Source organism: Macrobrachium nipponense, chromosome 22, assembly GCF_015104395.2.
Source record: "Macrobrachium nipponense isolate FS-2020 chromosome 22, ASM1510439v2, whole genome shotgun sequence".
Lineage (NCBI taxonomy): Eukaryota > Metazoa > Arthropoda > Malacostraca > Decapoda > Palaemonidae > Macrobrachium > Macrobrachium nipponense.
The window spans coordinates 54,340,498-54,361,145 of NC_087213.1; the positions used below are offsets into that span (position 1 = coordinate 54,340,498).

Here is a 20,648-nt window from a genome sequence, read left to right on the forward strand (position 1 = left end):
GATGTTATCAGAGGAGTTGGCAACCGCCTGCCTGCCTGCCAATCCAGGATCTTCATACCAACTTCTAAAAGGCGTCAAACGCTAGAGGACCCATTTAAAACGCTGCCCCTAGAGCGATGAGTACTGTGAAGTAACCCCTCTTTGAACTGGACGCACTGCAGCGCACAGACAAACGGCCATGGATGAGAGAAACGAGTATAAATACCAAGAATAAAATTCCCCCTTCAGCATCTCTTTTACACCATGACCTCACATAGCTGCTCAGCTGAGGGAAGGGAGGAGGAACCAGCACGGGACGAGTGAGGAGTCCTGGGCCTGGCCCTGCGTGTTGTCAGTTCTGAAATGGTGGCCGTAGCAGGAGGTCCCTCTCGACCGCCATCATCGCGACCGTTTCCGCATTCTTGTGGTTGTGATGTTGCCTCATCAATGAGGAGGGAAAGGGTGTGAGGGATTAAAAAAAATAAGAGAAAAGAAAGCAACAAGGAAGGCGTGAATGACTTTGAGATGTAAAGTCGTGTGTGTGTTTTCATATATATACAATCCAGTGAGGTCACAGAGGACCTTTTTTAATATGCACGCTCGTGTCCAGTGATTGTTTTCGGTGGCTTTTATATATATATAAATAAATATAAATACATATAGTTGTGTAACAGGGTCATCCTGAGCAAATAAGGAAATGGTGCTCGTTAGTGAGACGAGATCTAAGATACGGCAGAGACGCTGAATCGCTAAATAGTGTAACCTCGATCCGGGAGGAGAAATCTGACGGGGGGGAAGAAGTGCGTCTCGGGTTGTCAATGAGACCTTCTCCTGAGGGAGTTGTTTGTTTGTGGTCTTTTCGAAGACTGGCATCATGCCATGGAATTGAAGTCGCTGGAGTGCCGTACTGGAATGAACCATTTTTAGGATGCTGGACTTGAGCTGGAATTAACTATTTTTATTTCAAGTAAGTAGAATTATTAATCTTACAATTTTTAAAGATATTTAATTGAGGCTTGAAAGCATCTTACGTAATTTAGTCCGTAATTCCGTATTGCCATCCACACGTATAGCAGGAGTGCCGTACTGGAATGAACCATATTTAGGATGATGGGCTTGAGCTGGAATTAACTATTTTTATGCAAAGTAAGTAGAATAATCAATATTACAATTTTTAAAAAATGATTTGATAGAGGTTTGAAGGCGTTGTTTTAGTCCGCACTATACGCGCCCATCAGCACACAACCCGCTTCTTATCACGGACCTGGCGAACAGGACCTAATCATCACGGACATAACACCTCCCCCCCAAATAATCTATAATTATCGATAACAATAAGATAATAATAACAAGAGCCCCCAACTTTTAGCATCGCTTTGGGCCCCTCCCGCCTCTTACTCACGGAGGTGAATCATATGAATGAATTCATTGATGAGTCATGGTGCTCAGGTAACCAAGGTGAGACATTCCCACTTTTTCTCGCTCCTTTTCTTGGGTTATGACGTCATGGTTATGATGTCACGGGGCTTCTGTTGTGACGTCATGATTGTGGTTATTTTGACAGGCAAATAGACAGAGGGATACTTAGGTAAATAGACGAATAGATAAATATATAGCAACATTTTGTAGTGTGTCAATTACGTGGTAACAGCGTCCTTGCCTCACTGTAATTTAAACGTGAATAAGCTGCTAATTATTATTATTATTATTATTATATTATTATTATTATTATTATTATTATTATTATTATTATTATCATATAACCGATTAAATTCTACTTTGATCAAACATAATCTAGTAACCACCTGGTATAAACATATTCACTTCATAGGTCAATAGGTCCACAACGGCTTATTTTTTTTCTTGTATTAAGCAAAAGGTCTAACTAAGCCCAGCCTCTTCCACCCCCTCCTATGTCCATACCACATCCCCACCCCAACCCCTCCCTTCCCCCACCTCTCTCCGGGAAGACTATCATGTCTCGCGTGCTGATGAGTCTAGGCTGATAATATTGTGCCACGTGGTTTCGTAGAATTATTATTATTATTATTATTATTATTATTATTATTATTATTATTATTATTAACGTTCAGATATGGAGATATGCAAAGAAACGTTGCTGTAGACAAGAGTAAACAACTGATACGAACAGGAAAGCAGAAAATGTGAGAGAATTTGAATTAAAAGAAAAACATGGAATAGAAATAAAACTAATCAGTAAGTTCTGTTAAAATACAGATAAATTTAATGGAAAATTTATGAGAATGAAAACCCGGGATAGAAAATTAACCAATCCAAAATTTACATAAATGTAGACGAGGACACGTCTGTGGATAATAAAGGAGAATAAATTGGAACAGAGAAATGTCACCGAGGAATGTATCGGCTTCCTCTGATTCGACTTTCATCACTTCGGATAGAAGCTCACTTCAGACATGACACCTCTGGAGTCTGAATTTCCGCTGACGACAACTTCGGCAGAGCAGGTTCTGGGGTTCTGGGGGCGTTGGAGGGTGGTGGTGGCGGTGGGCCTTGTTCTGATTTTGAGGGTATTTCAGGATAGGGGGGGTGGGGAGATGCCTGAAATTGAGGTGACTTGAGGAGAGAAACGTCTAGACCTATAGACTTATGTGAAGTTTGGGCCTGTGGCTCAACGAAATGAGACTGTTTTCGAGGAGATTAAAAATCTAATTCCTAAGTTCCTAAATTCCAAATGTAATTCCTAAATTCCTAAAGGGAGGACCCCGCACTAGGAACATCCCCCTGGGAAGGACTTACGAGTAAGGATCAACATAGGCCTAATGAAAGGGGGTCTCATAGCAACTATAGTAGGCCTATACTTCCTGAAATGGTGCACGAGACAACCAGCCTTCGCGGGGGGTGGGGGTGGGGTGGGACCTCGGTGCAATCTGAATCATTGCATTTCTCCAAATACGTTATGTCTCGGACGTAATTGTCTGCATGCAAGTGTCCAATAGAATAATTGACCTCAGCTGCGCTTGTCAAGATGTTAGTCGCCCGGCCAGGGGAGTGAGTTACCCGCCGGAGTATTTCCGCTCTCTCTCTCTCTCTCTCTCTCTCTCTCTCTCTCTCTCTCTCTCTCTCTCTGTCTAAGCGAGAATACACTGTAGTTCCTCTGCATCACGTGTGACCCATGAATTTATTATTATTATTATTATTATTATTATTATTATTATTATTATTGTACTTAGGAAGAACACCCTCTCTCAAGCATACTTATAATAAAGTATTATATTATTCTTAGTTATTATTAGTTATTATTATTATTTTATTATTATTATTATTATTATTATTTATTTTTTTTTTTTTTTTTTTTTTTTTTGCTTTATCACAGTCCTCCAATTCGACTGGGTGGTTTTTTTAGTGTGGGGTTCCGGGTTGCCTCCTGCCTCCTTGGAGTCCATCACTTTTCTTACTATGTGTGCCGTTTCTAGGATCACACTCTCTGCATGAGGCCCGGAGCTACTTCAGCCTCTAGTTTTTCCAGATTCCTTTTCAAGGATCTTGGGATCGTGCCTAGTGCTCCTATGATTATGGGTACGATTTCCACTGACATATCCCATATCCTTCTTATTTCTATTTTCAGATCTTGATACTTATCCATTTTTCCCTCTCTTTCTCTTCAACTCTGGTGTCCCATGGTATTGCGACATCAATGAGTGATACTTTCTTCTTGACTTTGTCAATCAACGTCACGTCTGGTCTGTTTGCACGTATCACCCTATCCGTTCTGATACCATAGTCCCAGAGGATCTTTGCCTGATCGTTTTCTATCACTCCTTCAGGTTGGTGCTCGTACCACTTATTACTGCAAGGTAGCTGATGTTTCTTGCACAGGCTCCAGTGGAGGGCTTTTGCCACTGAATCATGCCTCTTTTTGTACTGGTTCTGTGCAAGTGCCGGGCATTCACTTGCTATGTGGTTTATGGTTTCATTTTTCGTATTGCACTTCCTACATATGGGAGAGATGTTATTTCCGTCTATCATACTTTGAACATATCTGGTTCTTAGGGCCTGATCTTGTGCCGCTGTTATCATTCCTTCAGTTTCCTTCTTTAGCTCTCCCCTTTGTAGCCATTGCCAATTGTCATCGCTGGCTAGTTCTTTAGTCTGTCTCATGTATTGTCCGTGCATTGGTTTGTTGTTATTATTATTATTATTATTATTATTATTATTATTATATTCATGACGGATGTATTTTAGTAATGGAACAAGACAAAGGACTGCATAATAAGATTACACATTCACATACTATAGGAGAATAGACAGTAGAAAAATGACGTCTTGGAGACAAATGCAACGTACATTTTGAATATATTATTAACACCAATAAACTAGTGAATTGGAATGAATAACGAAGAAAGAAATAAAGAAAACCCCAAGTAATCTCTATTAAACGATTTTAAGTAATAATAATAATAATAATAAAATAATAATAATAATAATAATAATAATAATAATAATAATAATAATAATTGGCAACTGGGAACTTGTCTCAAAATATAAAAGACTGAATATACATTCATTGCTTGGCAACAAGAAGGCGGAGAGAGAGAGAGAGAGAGAGAGAGAGAGAGAGAGAGAGAGAGAGAGAGAGAGAGAGAGATTTAATCTGTACACATTGGCGGTTATATAAAAAAAAATAGTTCTCCCTTGTTAAAAAGAAAGAAAAGTATTCAAGTATATTAAGAAGATGAGAAGATTTCCCAAGCTATTTATTCGAGTCTCTCTCTCTCTCTCTCTCTCTCTCTTTAAAATGATCGATTTCGTCGCTAAGCGGCGCCAGAATGTCGCGTCTTGAGCGACACAGAAGACAAGACAAGAAAAAAAAAAAAAACAGAAAGAAAGAAAGAAAAAAGACATCTTGGGAACAGAAAGTTCTCCATCGTAGAATCCCTTCGATTTGGACTCTGTTGTTGGAGAAAGCGTCAGAGAAATTGATGCAGAAAAAGTGTCGGAGTAATTGGTGAGGATAAAGTGACGGAGTGAGTGACGAAGAAAAATTGTTGGAGAGAGTGGTGAGGAAGTTATGAAGAAAAAGTGTTGGAGTAATTGGTGAAGAAAGTGATGAAAAAGTGTTGGAGAAATTGGTGAAGAAAGTGAAGGACAAGTGTTGGAGATTGATGAAGAAAAAGTGTTGGAGAAAGTGACGAAGAAAAATGTTGGATAATGTGACGACGAAAAAGTGTTGGAGAAAGTGCAGAAAAAGTATTGGAGAATGTTACTAAGAAAAAGTGTCGGGGAAATTGATGTAGAAAAAGTGTTGGAGAAAGTGACGAAGAAAAGTGTTGGAGAAAGTTGCGAAGGAACGTTGAAGAAAATGACGAAGAAAAGTGTTGGAGAGAATGATGAAAGTGTTGGAGTGTGATGTACAAAGTTCCAGAGAAAGTAGCTAAGAAAACATGTTGGAGAAAGTGATGAAGAAGAAAGTGTTGGAGAAAGTGGTGGAAAATAAGTGTTGGAGCGAGTTTCAGATAAAATGACAAAACAAAGCTGTTGGAAGAGTTGAAATAATTTTTTTTCGAGAAATAGTGTAGATCTCAATCAGCCATATTACCTCATCAGAGAGATATCTTAAAAAAAAAATATTCGAGGACTGCCCATTGTTGATCGATGATGATCGACAATTACGTAGCGATGATTGACAGGTATCAGTCTATATGACTGTGAGCGATCACATTCTTAAAATGCCATCCATCGCCGACTCAATGTCGGAGCAACAAGATGTCGGGTATAATATGAAAACCACTTGAACGGGACCTTTCCAATCTAATGCAATTCGAGTATTTATATCCTACGAAATTCCTTTTAGGTCTGTGTGAATGGACAGAGAGAGAGAGAGAGAGAGAGAGAGAGAGAGAGAGAGAGAGAGAGAGAGAGAGAGAGAGGTTAGTCTATTAAATAGACCGAACCAGCCTCTGTCTAATTTAGTCAGTTTTTGCATTCGGAAACAAACAGGATGTTGTGGACAGGATGGAAAGGGGGAGGAGGGAAGGGTAGGGGTGGTGGCGAGGTGGCGATGATGTCCTTTGCTCCCCTTCACCGGTGGTTTCTTGCAGAGAACGTAATTGCTCTAATTATTATGTTCTTTAATGACCAACCTTCCCTTCCTGCGCAGCAATGCAATTCGAAAGTTGCACACAGCATATAGTTCACGAAGGCTTCGCTGATGTTTTTAAAAGACTCTCTATCTTCAATTCTGAATGTAATTCTGTTAAAATGGTAAAATATTGTATATTTTCTCTAATAAAGGAAAAAAAATAAAAGAAAAATCTTTCTCAAGTCGAACAACAGTGAATGAATTCTGTCTCGTCATGAGAGTTCGCCAGGAGAGTAATCCTGTGTTGGTGTTTAAGAGTCCAGTTTAATCATGTAAATTTACAATGTAAATTTACTATTTACCACAATGTAAATTTACTATTTACCACAACGATGGATCATTAACAGCAGCAGCAATAATAATAATTACTTCGATAACTATACTCTCTTTTTTTCCATCTGTCCATCCGCCTGTGGTGTTTTTGTATGGTAACACTGGGTCCCGGGCTTAAAATAGTTACGGTATGTGTAAGTTTTAGGTAAATAAAAGGATATCTGGGTGTACATTTGCAACTGAAAAGTGTTTTAATAATTTACTGTATGCGAATTACACTGTTAATATTCGAAATGGGATATTATTATTATTGTTGAATGTAAGCTGAATGTAACTATCTAAAGGCCGGGACGCAGTGTTTCCTTACGGAAACACCACAGGCGGATGGACAGATGGAAAAAAACAGAGTATAGGCCTACTACTGTAGTACTAAGTAAATTTATCATTTATCACTACGATTAATCAGTAACTATGACTTCTATAACTATACTATATTTTTTTCCATCTGTCCACTCGCCAGTGGTGTTTGGGTATGGTAACTGCTTCTCGGGCCTTAGATAGTTACGCTATGTGTAAGTTTTAGGTAAATAAAAGGATATCTGGGTGTACATTTGCAACTGAAAAGTGTTATAATAATTTACTGTATGCGAATTACACTGTTAATATTCGAAATAAGATATTGTTATTATTGTTGAATGTAAGCTGAATGTAACTATCTAAAGCCCGGGACGCAGTGTCACCATACGCAAACACCACAGGCGGATGGACAGATAGAAAAAATCAGAGTATAGACCTACTGCTGTAGTACCAAGTAAATTTATTAATTATCGCTACGATTAATCAGTAATTATTACTTCTATAACTAGACCTACTGCTGTAGTACTACGTAAGTAAATTTACCATTATTATCACTACGATGGATCAGTAACAACATCAGTAGCTATTACTTCTAAAACTAGGCCTACTGTTGTTTTCTTAAAAAAAAAAAAAAAAAAAAAAAAAAAATTATGCAATGTACATACTATCATACTTCTGTTCGGAAACTGGAAAAATAAGGGATGTTTTACTACTAAGTCTAATGCAGTTTTAATACAGTAAAATTTACTACATTTAACGATATTACTATTCTATTCTGCTACGGCAACTGAATTTACTAAGACGTATACTCTGTTCTGAACAACACAGAACCCACTTTACTTCTTTCACATTCGGAGATTCCCATTCTGACAGAGAGAGAGAGAGAGAGAGAGAGAGAGAGAGAGAGAGAGAGAGAGAGAGAGAGAGAGAGAGAGAGATAATATGAACAGATTAGTAAACGTATGCAACAGCCTTGCCCTTGTAACGTGATGTTCAGTGGTGGGTTATATTCTTCCTTTTTAATGTTCATAACCGGCACAGAATTGCGTCCAGTTTAGCCGTTGTTCATTTTGGGGTGTACTTTCTGTTTGTGAATAAGCGTTTGTTGACATAGATCTACTAACAAACTAAGCTTTTTAACAAACTAAAGTCTTCTAGGCACAGAATTGCGTCCAGTTTAGCCGTTGTACATTTTGGGGTACTACCTTCTCTTTGTAAATAACCGTTTGTAGGCATAGATCTGCCAACAAACTCAGCTTTCTAACAAACTAAGTCTTCTAACAAACTTAAAAAGTCTCACAATAAACCAACATTGTTTGCTAAGTGACCCTCCACATCTGCGTCCAGACAGGTTACGGGGCTGATTTACGTCCTTGACGTAAAAGTTTAAACCGGTTTTATTGTTTCTGAAGGGAGTTTTAACCAGATCGGTGTAGGAACAAATTTTATAAACATCTTCAAGCCCCTGGAAAAGATTTGTTTATTGTTTATGAAGTAAGGAGTAGAAGTTTTAGTAATTGTGGCACTAGGCCTATCCTGCAGTTCTTATCCTGGACGTAACCAATCTCGGGGTCTAGAGAACTTAATAAACCAATGAACTAACTTAAAGATGCAAGTTTTAGTCAGTGTTTAGGAATAAGCCTAAGCTAATTATATTATTATTACTGGGAAATGGGAGCTTTAGGAAGGTGGGTGTACGTAGGATGTTTGATAGTTTATGTAGAAGGAAGCTTTATAGTGTGAAAGTACGCGCACATTTCAGTATACCGTCCTAAAGATCCCAAATATTTTAGCCAGTATGTCCCTGAGTAGCATTTTGCAATAGATAAATCCTGGTGTTATACTCGGGTAAGTCCTCGCAGGGGTTAAATCTCCAGTTACGAAATTCGTGTCTCGTTTTTATCTTGGCGAGAAGAGCTTGCGCCATCGGCAGCAGCAGAAGCAGCACACGCGGCGTCTCGCCGATTGGGGTACTTCTGCGGGCGTGACGTCATTTAGGTTTATCTTCACATTCTTGAAACTTAACTGGTCTTTTACGTCATACTTTTTTCGAAGCAGGTGGAGGAAAGTCCCTCTGTAGTACCAGTTTGAGTCCACGTGTTTCCAACGTTCGTAAAATTTACAGATTCCAAGAAGATGAAAGACAGGAATTGAAACTTGACTGGTCTTTTATGACATCCTTTTATCGAAGAAGGTGGAAAGGACAGAAGGGAATTAATGCCACATATGAAAGTTCATCTGTAGTCAAGTTTTGAGTCCACGTGTTCCAACGTTCGTAACATTTACAGATTCCGAGAAGAAGAAAAAGATGGAGGAGGACAAGAAGTTTTGGATTAAAGGTTATGACCTTTCGAGATCAGTTACTTTATCCCTTGGCCCGATTGAGCCACCATCAGTAATGGCTTGTCACGCCTCTGGGGTGTCTTGTAAGGCCCACACACACAGAGAGAGAGAGAGAGAGAGAGAGAGAGAGAGAGAGAGAGAGAGAGAGAGAGAGAGTGTGTTTCCTGACCGATTTGTCGCTGTAATTCTGTTTGAACGTAAAATTATTGTGGTTTCCGGATTAAACGAACAGGATGGCATTCGTCATTAATCATTTGCTGACTAATGGCTGGTCAGGGAAAACAGTTTGCTTTTCCCGTGTAATATTCTACGTTGCCCCGTAGCGCATAGGTTTAGCCCTAGATAAATGCAGAAAAAAACCATAAAAAAAGAATAGAGAAGATGAACACTTTATGACTAAAAGGGGCAACATTCCCATGACATTCGCCCTGTAATAGCAATAATTATGACGCGTCCGTTGCTGGTGAGGATGCTATGAAAGAGCATTTCTTGAATCCACGTTATCAGAAGTAGGCCTATAAGCCTTTGAAACTATCAGAAAACTGAACGGAGGTTAATTCACATTCGATTTTGTTTTGTCTTTTCAGGAGTAAGGTTTTGTTTTCATGTTTATCAGAATTAGAATTTTCCTACTACTTTACCCTCGCGCGGAGGTTGCAATTTTCCTAGTGTTTTTTTTGTGTGGCATATTTTTTTAAAACCCTGTTTAAGGATTGGGTGCTTTAAGATTCAGAAAGATAGACTAACTTGTAAATCCTCCCCACTTTACATGTAAGCTACTTGTACGTTCCCATATTAGGATAAGAGAGAGAGAGAGAGAGAGAGAGAGAGAGAGAGAGAGAGAGAGAGAGAGAGAGAGAGAGAGAGAGTTTTCAAAATGGAAACCTAATGTCACAGTAAACCTCATCCTTGACGAGTGATAGACCTACTGGTTGGTTCAATCTAATAAACAATCCATTGTGTCACTCGAATCACAGAGAGATTAAAGACAAGTAATTAACGGAAACGTATCTTGTTGAACACAAGAAACTAGGCTCAGGGCGAATTTAGTGTCGACGTAGATAGATAGATAGATAGATAGATAGATAGATAGATAGATAGATAGGTTGTTGGATAGATATAGAGTACGATTTTATAGTTTCTTTATACCTCGAGAGGAGCAGAGGAGGCGAGCGCTTTAATATTCTAAGAGGGTTTTTGCCTGCGTGTGTCTGAGAGTATTTATACCATTGTAATCAACCATTTGCTACCTCTCCTGGGTTTCTCTGGATAGGCTAATCAATATACATCTCTCTCTCTCTCTCCGGTTTCAATTGCCTGACCAGCTGCGAACCATTCGCTACCTCTCTTGGGTTTCTGTGGATAGGCTAATCAATATAAAATCTCTCCTTGGATAGGCTAATCAGTATAAATCTCTCTCTCTCTCTCTCTCTCTCTCTCTCTCTCTCTCCTCTCTCTCTCTCTCTTTCGTGTCGTCTTTCAATTGCCTGATAGACTTCAAAGTTTTGAAGTCCTGGACTGTATATTATAGTAATACACATAATACCCGCCATCATGGGGAGTACGAGACAATGCATCCACTTGGCCGTTAACAATATGCGGGAGACTGTAGGATTCATATACGATCGGCAATAGATTTGAGTGTCTTACGAGAGGCATTGAAGTGAGAGAGACAGAGAGATATTATGCAGTAGTTTTAGTACCAGTAGCGATAGCAGTGATAGTCTTAGCAGTAGTCCTTGAGGATAATGCAGACTATTTATAGTTCGGACAAGCGGGCTATCACCACGCGCTCGAGAAATATATATATGCTCGCTATATTAAAATGCGTATGATGTGAATCCCTTGCTCGCTCGCCCGCGCGCAAATGGAGAAAGCTGATCTCCAGACATTTCACGGCTGTTTTACGCTATAGAGAGCGTAGAGAACTGCTCCTCCACGACGTAAAACAACAGAAATTGTTTGTAAAGAACGAGTCTGTCAACAGCAGTGGAAGGACTTCTTCGCTGAGTTGATGGCGTTGGCATTGAAGGTCAAGAGTATTATAACAGTCTAATTATTTGCTGTAGAGCGTCAGAGTAATGTTTGGAGATTTTCGCTTACTCGGGGAGTAAGCCTTCAAACTACTTTGTTGTTCTTCTTCTTGTGTTGGGGGGGAATAGGAAAGGTCTATGGAAAATTATATAAAGGTCTGAAAAAGGTGTTTAACTTTGAGTTCAACATACAGGAAGTTTGGGATACGATTTTTATGATTTATTTATAAGAATGAAAATGTAAAAAAATAATTAATGCCCGTGTTAAACATTACAGAACAATTATTTATAGTATATAGCGTATTTATTTTAATATTCGATGGAGACAAAGCGATAATTGGCCGTAGGTTTTAATTAAAGCAAGCGCCCCAAGTAAGATGTGGGTCGGATCACGCATTGTTTAATTGTTCTTAAGACCTTAAGTAGTGTCAGTATTTGTTAAAAAAAGAATTAGTAGTCCTATGTGAATAAGGGCATACCTCTGTAAATACCCATGAATTACCTATATTCTGTAGTTCACTCGAGTATGTATTAAGTAATATCTGATTATATTTATTCGTTCATATTTTATATATCCTTACAGTAGCTTCTGATAGGCCTAAGCTACAGTAGATTCACATCAGCCGTGCATTTGATGTTTAGGCCAGTCCCTTACGATTGGCGTCTTTCAGGAGAGGTGGAACATACATCCTGCCTATGTAAACTCTCGAGAGAGACTGAGAGTTTCCAGCCTTGTGATTGGCTTATCAACTGCCAATCAGGAGCGTCGTAAGGGACTGGCCTAGACGTCAAATACACGGTTGATGTGAATCTACTATAGTTTGTGTTAAGCTGAGGATGATGTCATATTGAAAGCGAAGGTTCCTGTCTTAAAAAATTGGGCTTGGACGAAGTTTCCTGGTACATAAATATACACGTCTTAAAAATATGTTGTTGTTTTTTTCAGCATTGGGGCCTCTTTTTATCCCATTACCGCTTGGTCAATTGCGCTTGCAACTTTGTCAGCCAAAGTGGTAACTTGAACCAAGTTTGTGCTGGAGGAGAATCCTTCAAAACGTCACAAATATTTTATAAGAATATATGAAATTAGATAAGAACTGAGGATAATACCGAGAGTATTGAGCCTAAAAATATATATAAATATGGGAAAAATATAAGCATGTAGTAAGTATAGTTAGTTGCTGTTCGAGCTGAAAGTTGAAAGTTGACGTCAAACTTGATTCTGTCTTTCGAGAAATTGGGAGTGACCGATATTCCTGGAACAGCGTTGCCAAGGATTGCTTTATGCAGCGTCTTACCGTCCATGATAATCTGTTATTGTAAGTTGTCACGTATCATCGTAAATAATCATGAAAGTATCCGTTAGTCTTGCAGTCTATAACTGTCAGCATTGTAAAAAGGCTTCTTTACAACCCTTTTTGTAACCCTGCTCTCAGTCTCATGTATAGACAGACCTATGGGCTCTGCCTAATCAGCAACGCAAAGAGCAGTGTTGTAGACCAGTGGCGGATTTAGAAATCTTCATTTTGGGGGTCAATTATATTATCACATATATATATGTAACATTTACAAGCATTTTTACACATATATGAATATTTACTCATGTATGTACACACATATAGGTACACACACTAATAGTTGTTTTTTCTTGTTGTACAGTTGTTGAAATAATCATTAACTAAGGAAGTTGCTGTTCATAATGGTTAATTGAAAGAAAAAGAAATGTTCTATTCATATCCATGGGAGTGTGGGGCACGTGACCAGGTGCCCCCCCACCCCGCACTCCCCCTTAAATTCGCCCCTGGTATATTAGATATATAAAATAATATGAAGTCTTATATATAAGTCACTTAGATCTACTTTTCAACGTGTCTCACGTGACAGCGGTTCCAGGAACAAAAAGGATTTCGACACGGTGGTCCATCTGGTGACGTCTGTATATTCGAGAAACCTCCGTTATAAGGCATCTTGCTTTTTCCCCGTTGGATCGAACTCACAGTGTGGCAAACTTCCCGACTATTGTTTTAATGTCTTCCAAAATTAGTTAGTTAGACTTATAGAATGTTAATCAGCTTTGGAAATACTTTAAGGATTTTGTTAATCGTTTGTTTTGGGTATGGAACATAGAAACACTCTTAGCGAGTTGTGAAATGTGAAAAACTGTGAATATATTGTTGTGAAGTGTGAAAAACTGACTTTATTGTTGTGAAATGTGTAAAACTATGACTTTATTGTCGTGAAATGTGAAAAGCTGTGACTTTATTGTTGTGAAATGTGTAAAACTATGACTTTATTGTCGTGAAATGTGAAAAACTGTGACTTTATTGTTGTGAAATGTGTAAAACTAATGCTTTAATTGTCGGTGTGTGAAAACTGTGAGTTTTATTGTTGTGAATGTGTAAAACTATGACTTTATTTCGTGAAATGTGAAAAAAACTGTGAAACTTTATTGTGTTTGTGAAAATGTGTAAACTATGACTTTATTGTTCCGTGAAATGTTTGAAAAAACTTGTTGATTTAAATATTGTTGTGAAATGGTGTAAAACTATGACTTTATTAATTTTTATTATTTTGTTCGTGAAAATGTGGAAAACTGGTGAATTTAATTGTTGTGAAATGTGTAAAACTATGACTTTATTGTCGTGAAATGTGAAAAACTGTGAATTTATTGTCGTGAGATGTGAAAACTGTTAATTTATTGTTGTGAAGTATAAAAAATGTGAATTTATTGTTGTGAAAAAATGTGGAAAACTGTGAAAGTACTGTTGTGAAATGCGCATAACTGTTAAATTTATTGTTGTGAAATACGAAAAACTTAATTTATTGTTGTGCAGAATGAAAAACTGTGAATTTATTGTTGTGAAAAAATGTGGAAAACTGTGAAAGTATTGTGTGAAATGCGCAGAACTGTTAAATTTATTGTTGTGAAATACGAAAAACTTAATTTATTGTTGTGCAGAATGAAAAACTGTGAATTTATTTTGTAAAGTGCGAAAACTGTGAATTTATTGTTGTGACTTATAAAAAAAACTGTAAATTTATTGTTGTGAAAAGAAAAATGTGGAAAACTGTGAAAGTATTGTTGTGAAATGCATAGAACTGTTAAATTTATTGTTGTGAAATACGAAAAACTTAATTTATTGTTGTGAAATACGAAAAACTTAATTTATTGTTGTGAAGTGCGAAAACTGTGAATTTATTGTTGTGAGATGTGGAAAAAAAAAAAAACTGTGAATTTATTGTTGTGAAATGGAGAGGGAGTGTGACTTTATTGTTGTGAGATGTGAAAAGGTGTGAATTTATTGTTGTGAAATGTGAAAAAAAACTGAATTTAATGTTGTGAGATGTGGAAAATGTGAATTTATTGTTGTGAAATGTGAAAAATGTGAATTTATTGTTGTGAAATGTGAAAAAATTAATTGATTGTTGTGAGATGGGGAAAAACTGTGAATTTATTGTCGTGTGTGTGTTTGTCTTACGTACGTGATACATGCTTGTGTGTGTGCACGAGTGTACGTGTACGTGACGTTGAGGGTATTAGCTAGCATGCCTTCAACCTCTCTTCAGACTCAGTTGTTTGTGTGGATGTTTGTGCTTGTGTTTGTGTTATATTATGCGACTAGTGTAGAGCAATAGAAAAGTCCTTGTTAAGTTTGTTTTTGAACTTGTAGCGAGCGAGTTCGGTTTATTTGTATGTGCTCTGTTTGTGAATGTGATTGCATTTGCCTGCCGTATATGTAATATACGTACTATGTACGATTATGTTTTCTGGCGTTGTATGTTTATGTATGTGCGCGTATGCTGATGTACGGGGAAGTGTAGCTATATGTTTGAGGGAGGCCCTCGCGGGATGGATGACAGCAAAGAGAAAGTTGAGGAAGGAAAGAGAGAGAGAGAGAGAAGAGAGAGAGAGAGAGAGAGAGAGAGACTCACCAGTGTCCTTCTTGGCACTTTGCCGAATGCGATATTAAATATCCCAGTGGCGTTTGGGGTTTAGTTGCAGAACAATCTCTCTCTCTCTCTCTCTCTCTCTCTCTCTCTCTCTCTCTCTCTCTCTCTCTCTGTTATCGCAGCAACGGTATTCCGAGAAGAAGAAGAAGAAGAAGAAGAAGAAGGTAATATTACCAATGCTCTGAGACTTTGTCTGTTTACGTAGGCTCATACCGTAGCCTTTTTCACATATGTTGTCACGTGACATTTATCTCTCATATGTTGTTCACTTGACGTTTATCTCTCATATGTTGTCACGTGACGTTTATCCCGCATATGTTGTTCACGTGAAATTTATTTCGCGTGTGTTGTCACGTGATATTTATTTCGCATATGTTGTCACGTGACATTTATGTCAGATATATTTTACGGGACATTTATGTCACATATGTTGTTCACGTGACATCTTTTCCACATTCACATACGTTGCCACATGCCATTTCTCCCACGTATGTTGTCACATGACTTTTTTTCACATCACATGACTCATATGTATAGTATATGTGGCCACAACATTTTTCCACATAGGTATGTTGTCACATGCCATATTTTTCACATTTGGTGCCACATGATATTTTTATGCATGTAATCACATGGCTTGCACATAATGTTATGTGACATTTTCCCACGTATGTTGTCACATGACATTTTTCACATATGTTGACATGTGACATTTTTCACAAGTCATCTGATATTTTTTCCACATGGTGCCACATAACATTTTTCATGTCATGTGGCATTCTTCCCTCATGTGTTGCCACATGAAAATTTTTGTCACATATGTTATGTGATTTTTTCTCTATGGTGCCACATGACATTTTTCCACACGTTGCCATGTGAAATTTTTTAACATATGATGTCACATGAAATTTTTCACATTTTATTTTTACATTTTATCATATTTTTTTGCATTTATTTTTTTTTTTCACAATTAATTTTTACATTTTATCATATGTTTTTTCACATTTTATTTTTATTTTGTATCTTATGTTTTTTTACATTTTATTTTTACATTTTATCTTATGTTTTTTTCACATTTTATTTTTAGATTTTATCTTATGTTTTTTCACATTTTTTTCATTTTATTATGTTTTTTCATATTTTATTTTTTACATTTTATCATATGATTATTCAAATTTTTTTCATTTTATCCCGTGTTTTTTTCAGATTTTATTTTTTACATTTTATCATATGAAATTTCACATTTTATTTTTACATTTTATCATGTGTTATTTTCACATTTTATTTTTACATTTTATTATATGTTTTCTTCACATATTTAAAATTTTATTATTTTTTAAAGTCAAGTTAATTAAAGGTGCCTTTAGAATGTTCAAAATCTGATACTTTGTGATAAATATATACGCTGCCTCATATATACATACATACATACGTACGTACACTTTTGTGTGTATGTGTGTTGTGTGTGTGTGTGTGTGTGGCATCCTGCAGGGCGCACCCATGATGAGGGACATACTAATCACTCGATTTGACGTTCTACGAAGACTGGAAATTAGTTATTCAATAAACAAAACGCCACGATCTTCGAAGAAGAAGAGCGTCATCGTATTTAAACCGCACATCTTTATTTTCCGTCCCACGACGAGAGAAGAAATGAACAAACAACGCTGCTTCTTCTTCAACTGAGCGAGAACAGTCGCTGTTTGTTTTCTAAACAATTCAAGTGGCCCAAAGAAGTGCAAGAAAAAGAAGAAGAAGAAGAAGAAACACTTGACAGAGGTTCATTGGAAACCCTCGCGTGTGTGGGAGATGGGTGGGTGGTTGGGTGGGTTTGTGTGTGGGTGTGGGACCCCGCCCCCTATACCTGACCTGGATACGGCAAGGTAGCAACAACAAGTGGGTGGTTTAAATAGAAGCTTTTATACTGTATCGGCCTAGCTTTGGCTATTGGATACTCTCCATTGTGGGGAAGGCGAGCGTTTGTTTGTACTGCAAGAGAGAGAGAGAGAGAGAGAGAGAGAGAGAGAGAGAGAGAGAGAGAGAGGAGTCTCTTTCTCTCTCTCTCTCTCTCTCACTGACAACGCCAGAACTATAATAACAGATTCCAGTCATAGAGAGCCCCGTGACGTCATTTTGGTGTCGAGGAACAATACTACTTCTCTCAGACTTATCTTCATGAAAGGTCTCCAGACACTTTGGATAAAGAGCCCGTGTTCTTTTTACAGATACAAAGGTGGTGGTTGTTCACGGCGGTCGGAAAATCTTGACTGATTTTCGTGTTGTTTATGTATATTGGACGTCGTCTCTCTCTCTCTCTCTCTCTCAGAGAAGAGGAACCTTGACGGCAATGGCAATGAATTCCTCGACGAGGTATATATAGTCTTTACAAAAGAAAGGCCCCAGAGAGATAATTCTGAAAAAAGGAGGGGGCCTCGAGGAGGTAATTCATTAAGAGGAAGTGGTGCCTTGACGAGGTAGTTTGACAACAGGAGGGCAATGATAATGTGATTCTTTAAGAGAAGACCTCGACGAGGTATTTCATGCAAAATTAAGGCCTTAACGAGGTAGTTTGACGCAAGGAGGGCAAATGCCAATGTGATTCTTTAAGAGAAGACCTCGACGAGGCATTTCATGCAAAATAAGGCCTCAACGAGGTAGTGATGAAAAGGGAAGACCTTGATGAGGTGGTTCTTATAAAGGAAGGTCTCAACGAGTTTTTTAAATTAAGGCCTCGACGAGGTAATGCTGCCCAAGGAAGACCTCGACGAGGTAGTTCTTATAAAGGAAGGCCTTGACGAGGTGGTTCTTGTAAAGGAAGGTCTCGACGAGTTTTTTTTAATTAAGGCCTCGACGAGGTAATGCTGACCAAGGAAGGCCTCGACGAGGTAGTTCTTATAAAGGAAGGCCTCGACGAGGTAGTTCTTATAAAGGAAGGCCTCGACGAGGTAGTTCTTATAAAGGAAGCCCTCGACGAGATAATCCTCAGGAAAGTAGGGCCTCAGCGAGCTGCATTTCTCAATGAAAGACTTTATCTATCTATATATTTATTTGTCTACCTCTCTTCTGGATGATGACGCCCAAGGGTGGAATTTTGTTACGCCCTCTAAGGGCGAAGGTATATGTATATAATTTTTATTTTGTTCATCTAGGCTAAACAATCTGGTTATAGGTCAACATAGGCCTAAAAGTTTATTTCATTCTAGGTAATTATCGTATACATTTTGATTGGTGTTAGGACAACATAGGCCTAAACTTGATTTAATTTCTAGCACATTTTACACATTTTCACTGGTTTATGATTAGCACAGGCCTAAAAATTTTACACATTTTTTATTGGTTGAAGACCAACATAGGCCTAGAAGCAGATATTAGATTAACATAGGCTTAAAAGTTTACACGTTTTTATTGGTTGAAGACCAACATAGGCCTAGAAACAGATATAATTGAAGGTAGGCTACTATATTCAACACGCTTTCTTATGACTGGGAACCAAACGTATCTAGGAATGCATTTGTTGTGTGTTTGTTGTCTGTCCGTTAAATTTTTCATCTAACTTCTGTCTTTGGGAATGTGTGTTTGTCTGTGCCTGTCCGTTTAATTTTCCGAGTTAATTTCTGCCTTTGGCAAAAGACACAGGCCTATACAAGCTCTTGTTTATATACAGTTACAATATGATGGCCATATTGCGACGAACACAACAAGAAAAGTATCTAACAAAAGGCAAGCTTGCTTCTTGAAAAAACGTCTCTTATAGGCCTAAGATATGAACCTGTTCTTGAGACGAATCCTCTTTAAGAATTTGTTGATCCACAAAGAGACTTGAAATGAATCACAGACATCCGACGCTCACTAATTTCTTAGTCATTTCCGCTTGACCAAAAAATATTTCGTCATAATCTCTCTGCTGCTGATAACATTCATTCAGGTTTCTATTGGTCTATTTCGACGTTGGGTAACTTGACGGGAATTGTTTGTCAAATATGGGGCATCTTCTTTTTATTTAGTTATGGACTTAAGTATCTATATTTATTTGTGAGTTATTCTTATCATTTATTAGTTATTCTTATCAGCGACACGTATATAATGTTTTGCAAGTTGGTATTTCGTCGTTAGGCCTAAGAGAACATGTTCATTTCTTGCTGTGGTTTTTTATATATATATACGTGAATTCTGTTATCTCTATGTCTAATCTTGGTGTATTACGTGCTTTTTAATAATAATAATAATAATAATAATAATAATAATAATAATAATAATAATAATAATAATAATAACAATTTAAAACTAACGATCTTCTGGGTTTGTGATTACTTCTGGTATCAACAGATGCATTAATTTCTATTATGCGCCAGTTCTGTTAATCGATGTGATGTCTACAACCTTGCACGGACAAAAAATAAAATAAAATGAAAAAATAAAAAGGATAAGAATTGACCTTATCTTTTTATCAGCAGGCAAGGCACTTTATCTCTCTCAGAGATAAAGGAGGCGAGATTACACGCCATTCCAAAGGGGGGAGGGGTGCCGTTGTACAGGGCCCGCCATATTTGCCATAGTTAACAAAGTGCGGGATTTTGCTTTTTATTCCCAGAGAAAGAAGGCTCTTAAGACCTATTTCCCTGGGTCGGCTTTGCCGTTGAAGTGGAGATGAATTTGAGCCTTATAGATTTAGAGAAGAGTAGCGTCAAAACGGGGTGCCTACTTAGAACACCGGACGAGGTTTTTTTTTTCTTAAGGGGGGTTGGGGTGCCGTCTAATGGGGGACTTCTCCTGTATGTTGCTCGTCAGTTTGAGGTGTTATCCCCTGCGGAGTGCCACGGGATTATACAATAGTGGGAATGAGGGGTTTGTATATATTTATATGTCCTTACGCACTCTAGGCCTACATGACTAGATTGATAATGTGTTTTATTTAAATTTTTCTAAAAGTGTTTTAGTGCGTAACTAGGCCTAAGAAGAGCGTAAAGTGTTCCTTACTCATTCTAGTCTTACGTGATGTGTCCGACATTGAAAAATCCCATTGATAACTGTGGTTTTTTACATATTAATTTTAGTTTTGTGCATGGACTAGGACTAAAAAAGGACCTTACAAATTCTAGGCTTACGTGAATCTCGCTGATAGTGTGTATATTTAAATTTTTTTTTTAGCTTTGTGCAGAGATTATGTGCGTCAGGCACAGAAAATCAAATTGAAAATGTGTTTTATTCTTAGTTTTTTATTTTTATTTTATCTTAAATAAATTTTGTGTCGTTCTTGCACGCACTACGCCTAAAAACAGTGCATAGTGTACACTGATAAGTATTCTGTCTGATTCTCATTTGATTATTAGGAATTTTTATTTTGTTTTTTTGGGGAAGGGGAGGAGACAAGTATTCTCTCTCTCTCTCTCTCTCTCTCTCTCTCTCTCTCTCTCCTCTCTCTTAAAAATTGCTAACAGAACCTCTCTCTCTCTTTAAGAACTACTAATAGAGCTTAACTCTCTCTCTCTCTCTCTCTCTCTCTCTCTCTCTCTCTCTCTCTCTCTCTCTCTCTCTCTCATAAAAATTGCTAACAGAACCTCTCTCTCTCTCTTTAAGAACTGCTAATAGAG

General features: G+C 37.7%; 1 protein-coding gene across 8 annotated transcripts in view; it reads left to right on the top strand.

Moving 5' to 3' along the window:
- The first annotated feature begins 310 nt into the window (after nucleotides 1-310).
- LOC135198664 (vascular endothelial growth factor receptor 1-like) overlaps nucleotides 311-20,648 on the top strand; it is a 116,546-nt gene continuing 96,208 nt past the window's right edge. For 6 of the 8 annotated variants that reach the window (XM_064226459.1, XM_064226460.1, XM_064226461.1 and 3 more), the window contains exon 1: nucleotides 19,869-19,889. Coding sequence is in view for 1 of the 8 variants with exons in the window: in XM_064226464.1 (XP_064082534.1) it covers nucleotides 19,896-19,902 (7 nt within the window). In the remaining 7 variants the exon portion in view is untranslated. Of the gene's footprint in view, nucleotides 947-19,822; nucleotides 19,903-20,648 lie in introns of those variants that run through there. The other 2 variants (XM_064226466.1, XM_064226464.1) reach the window with 2 other exon arrangements.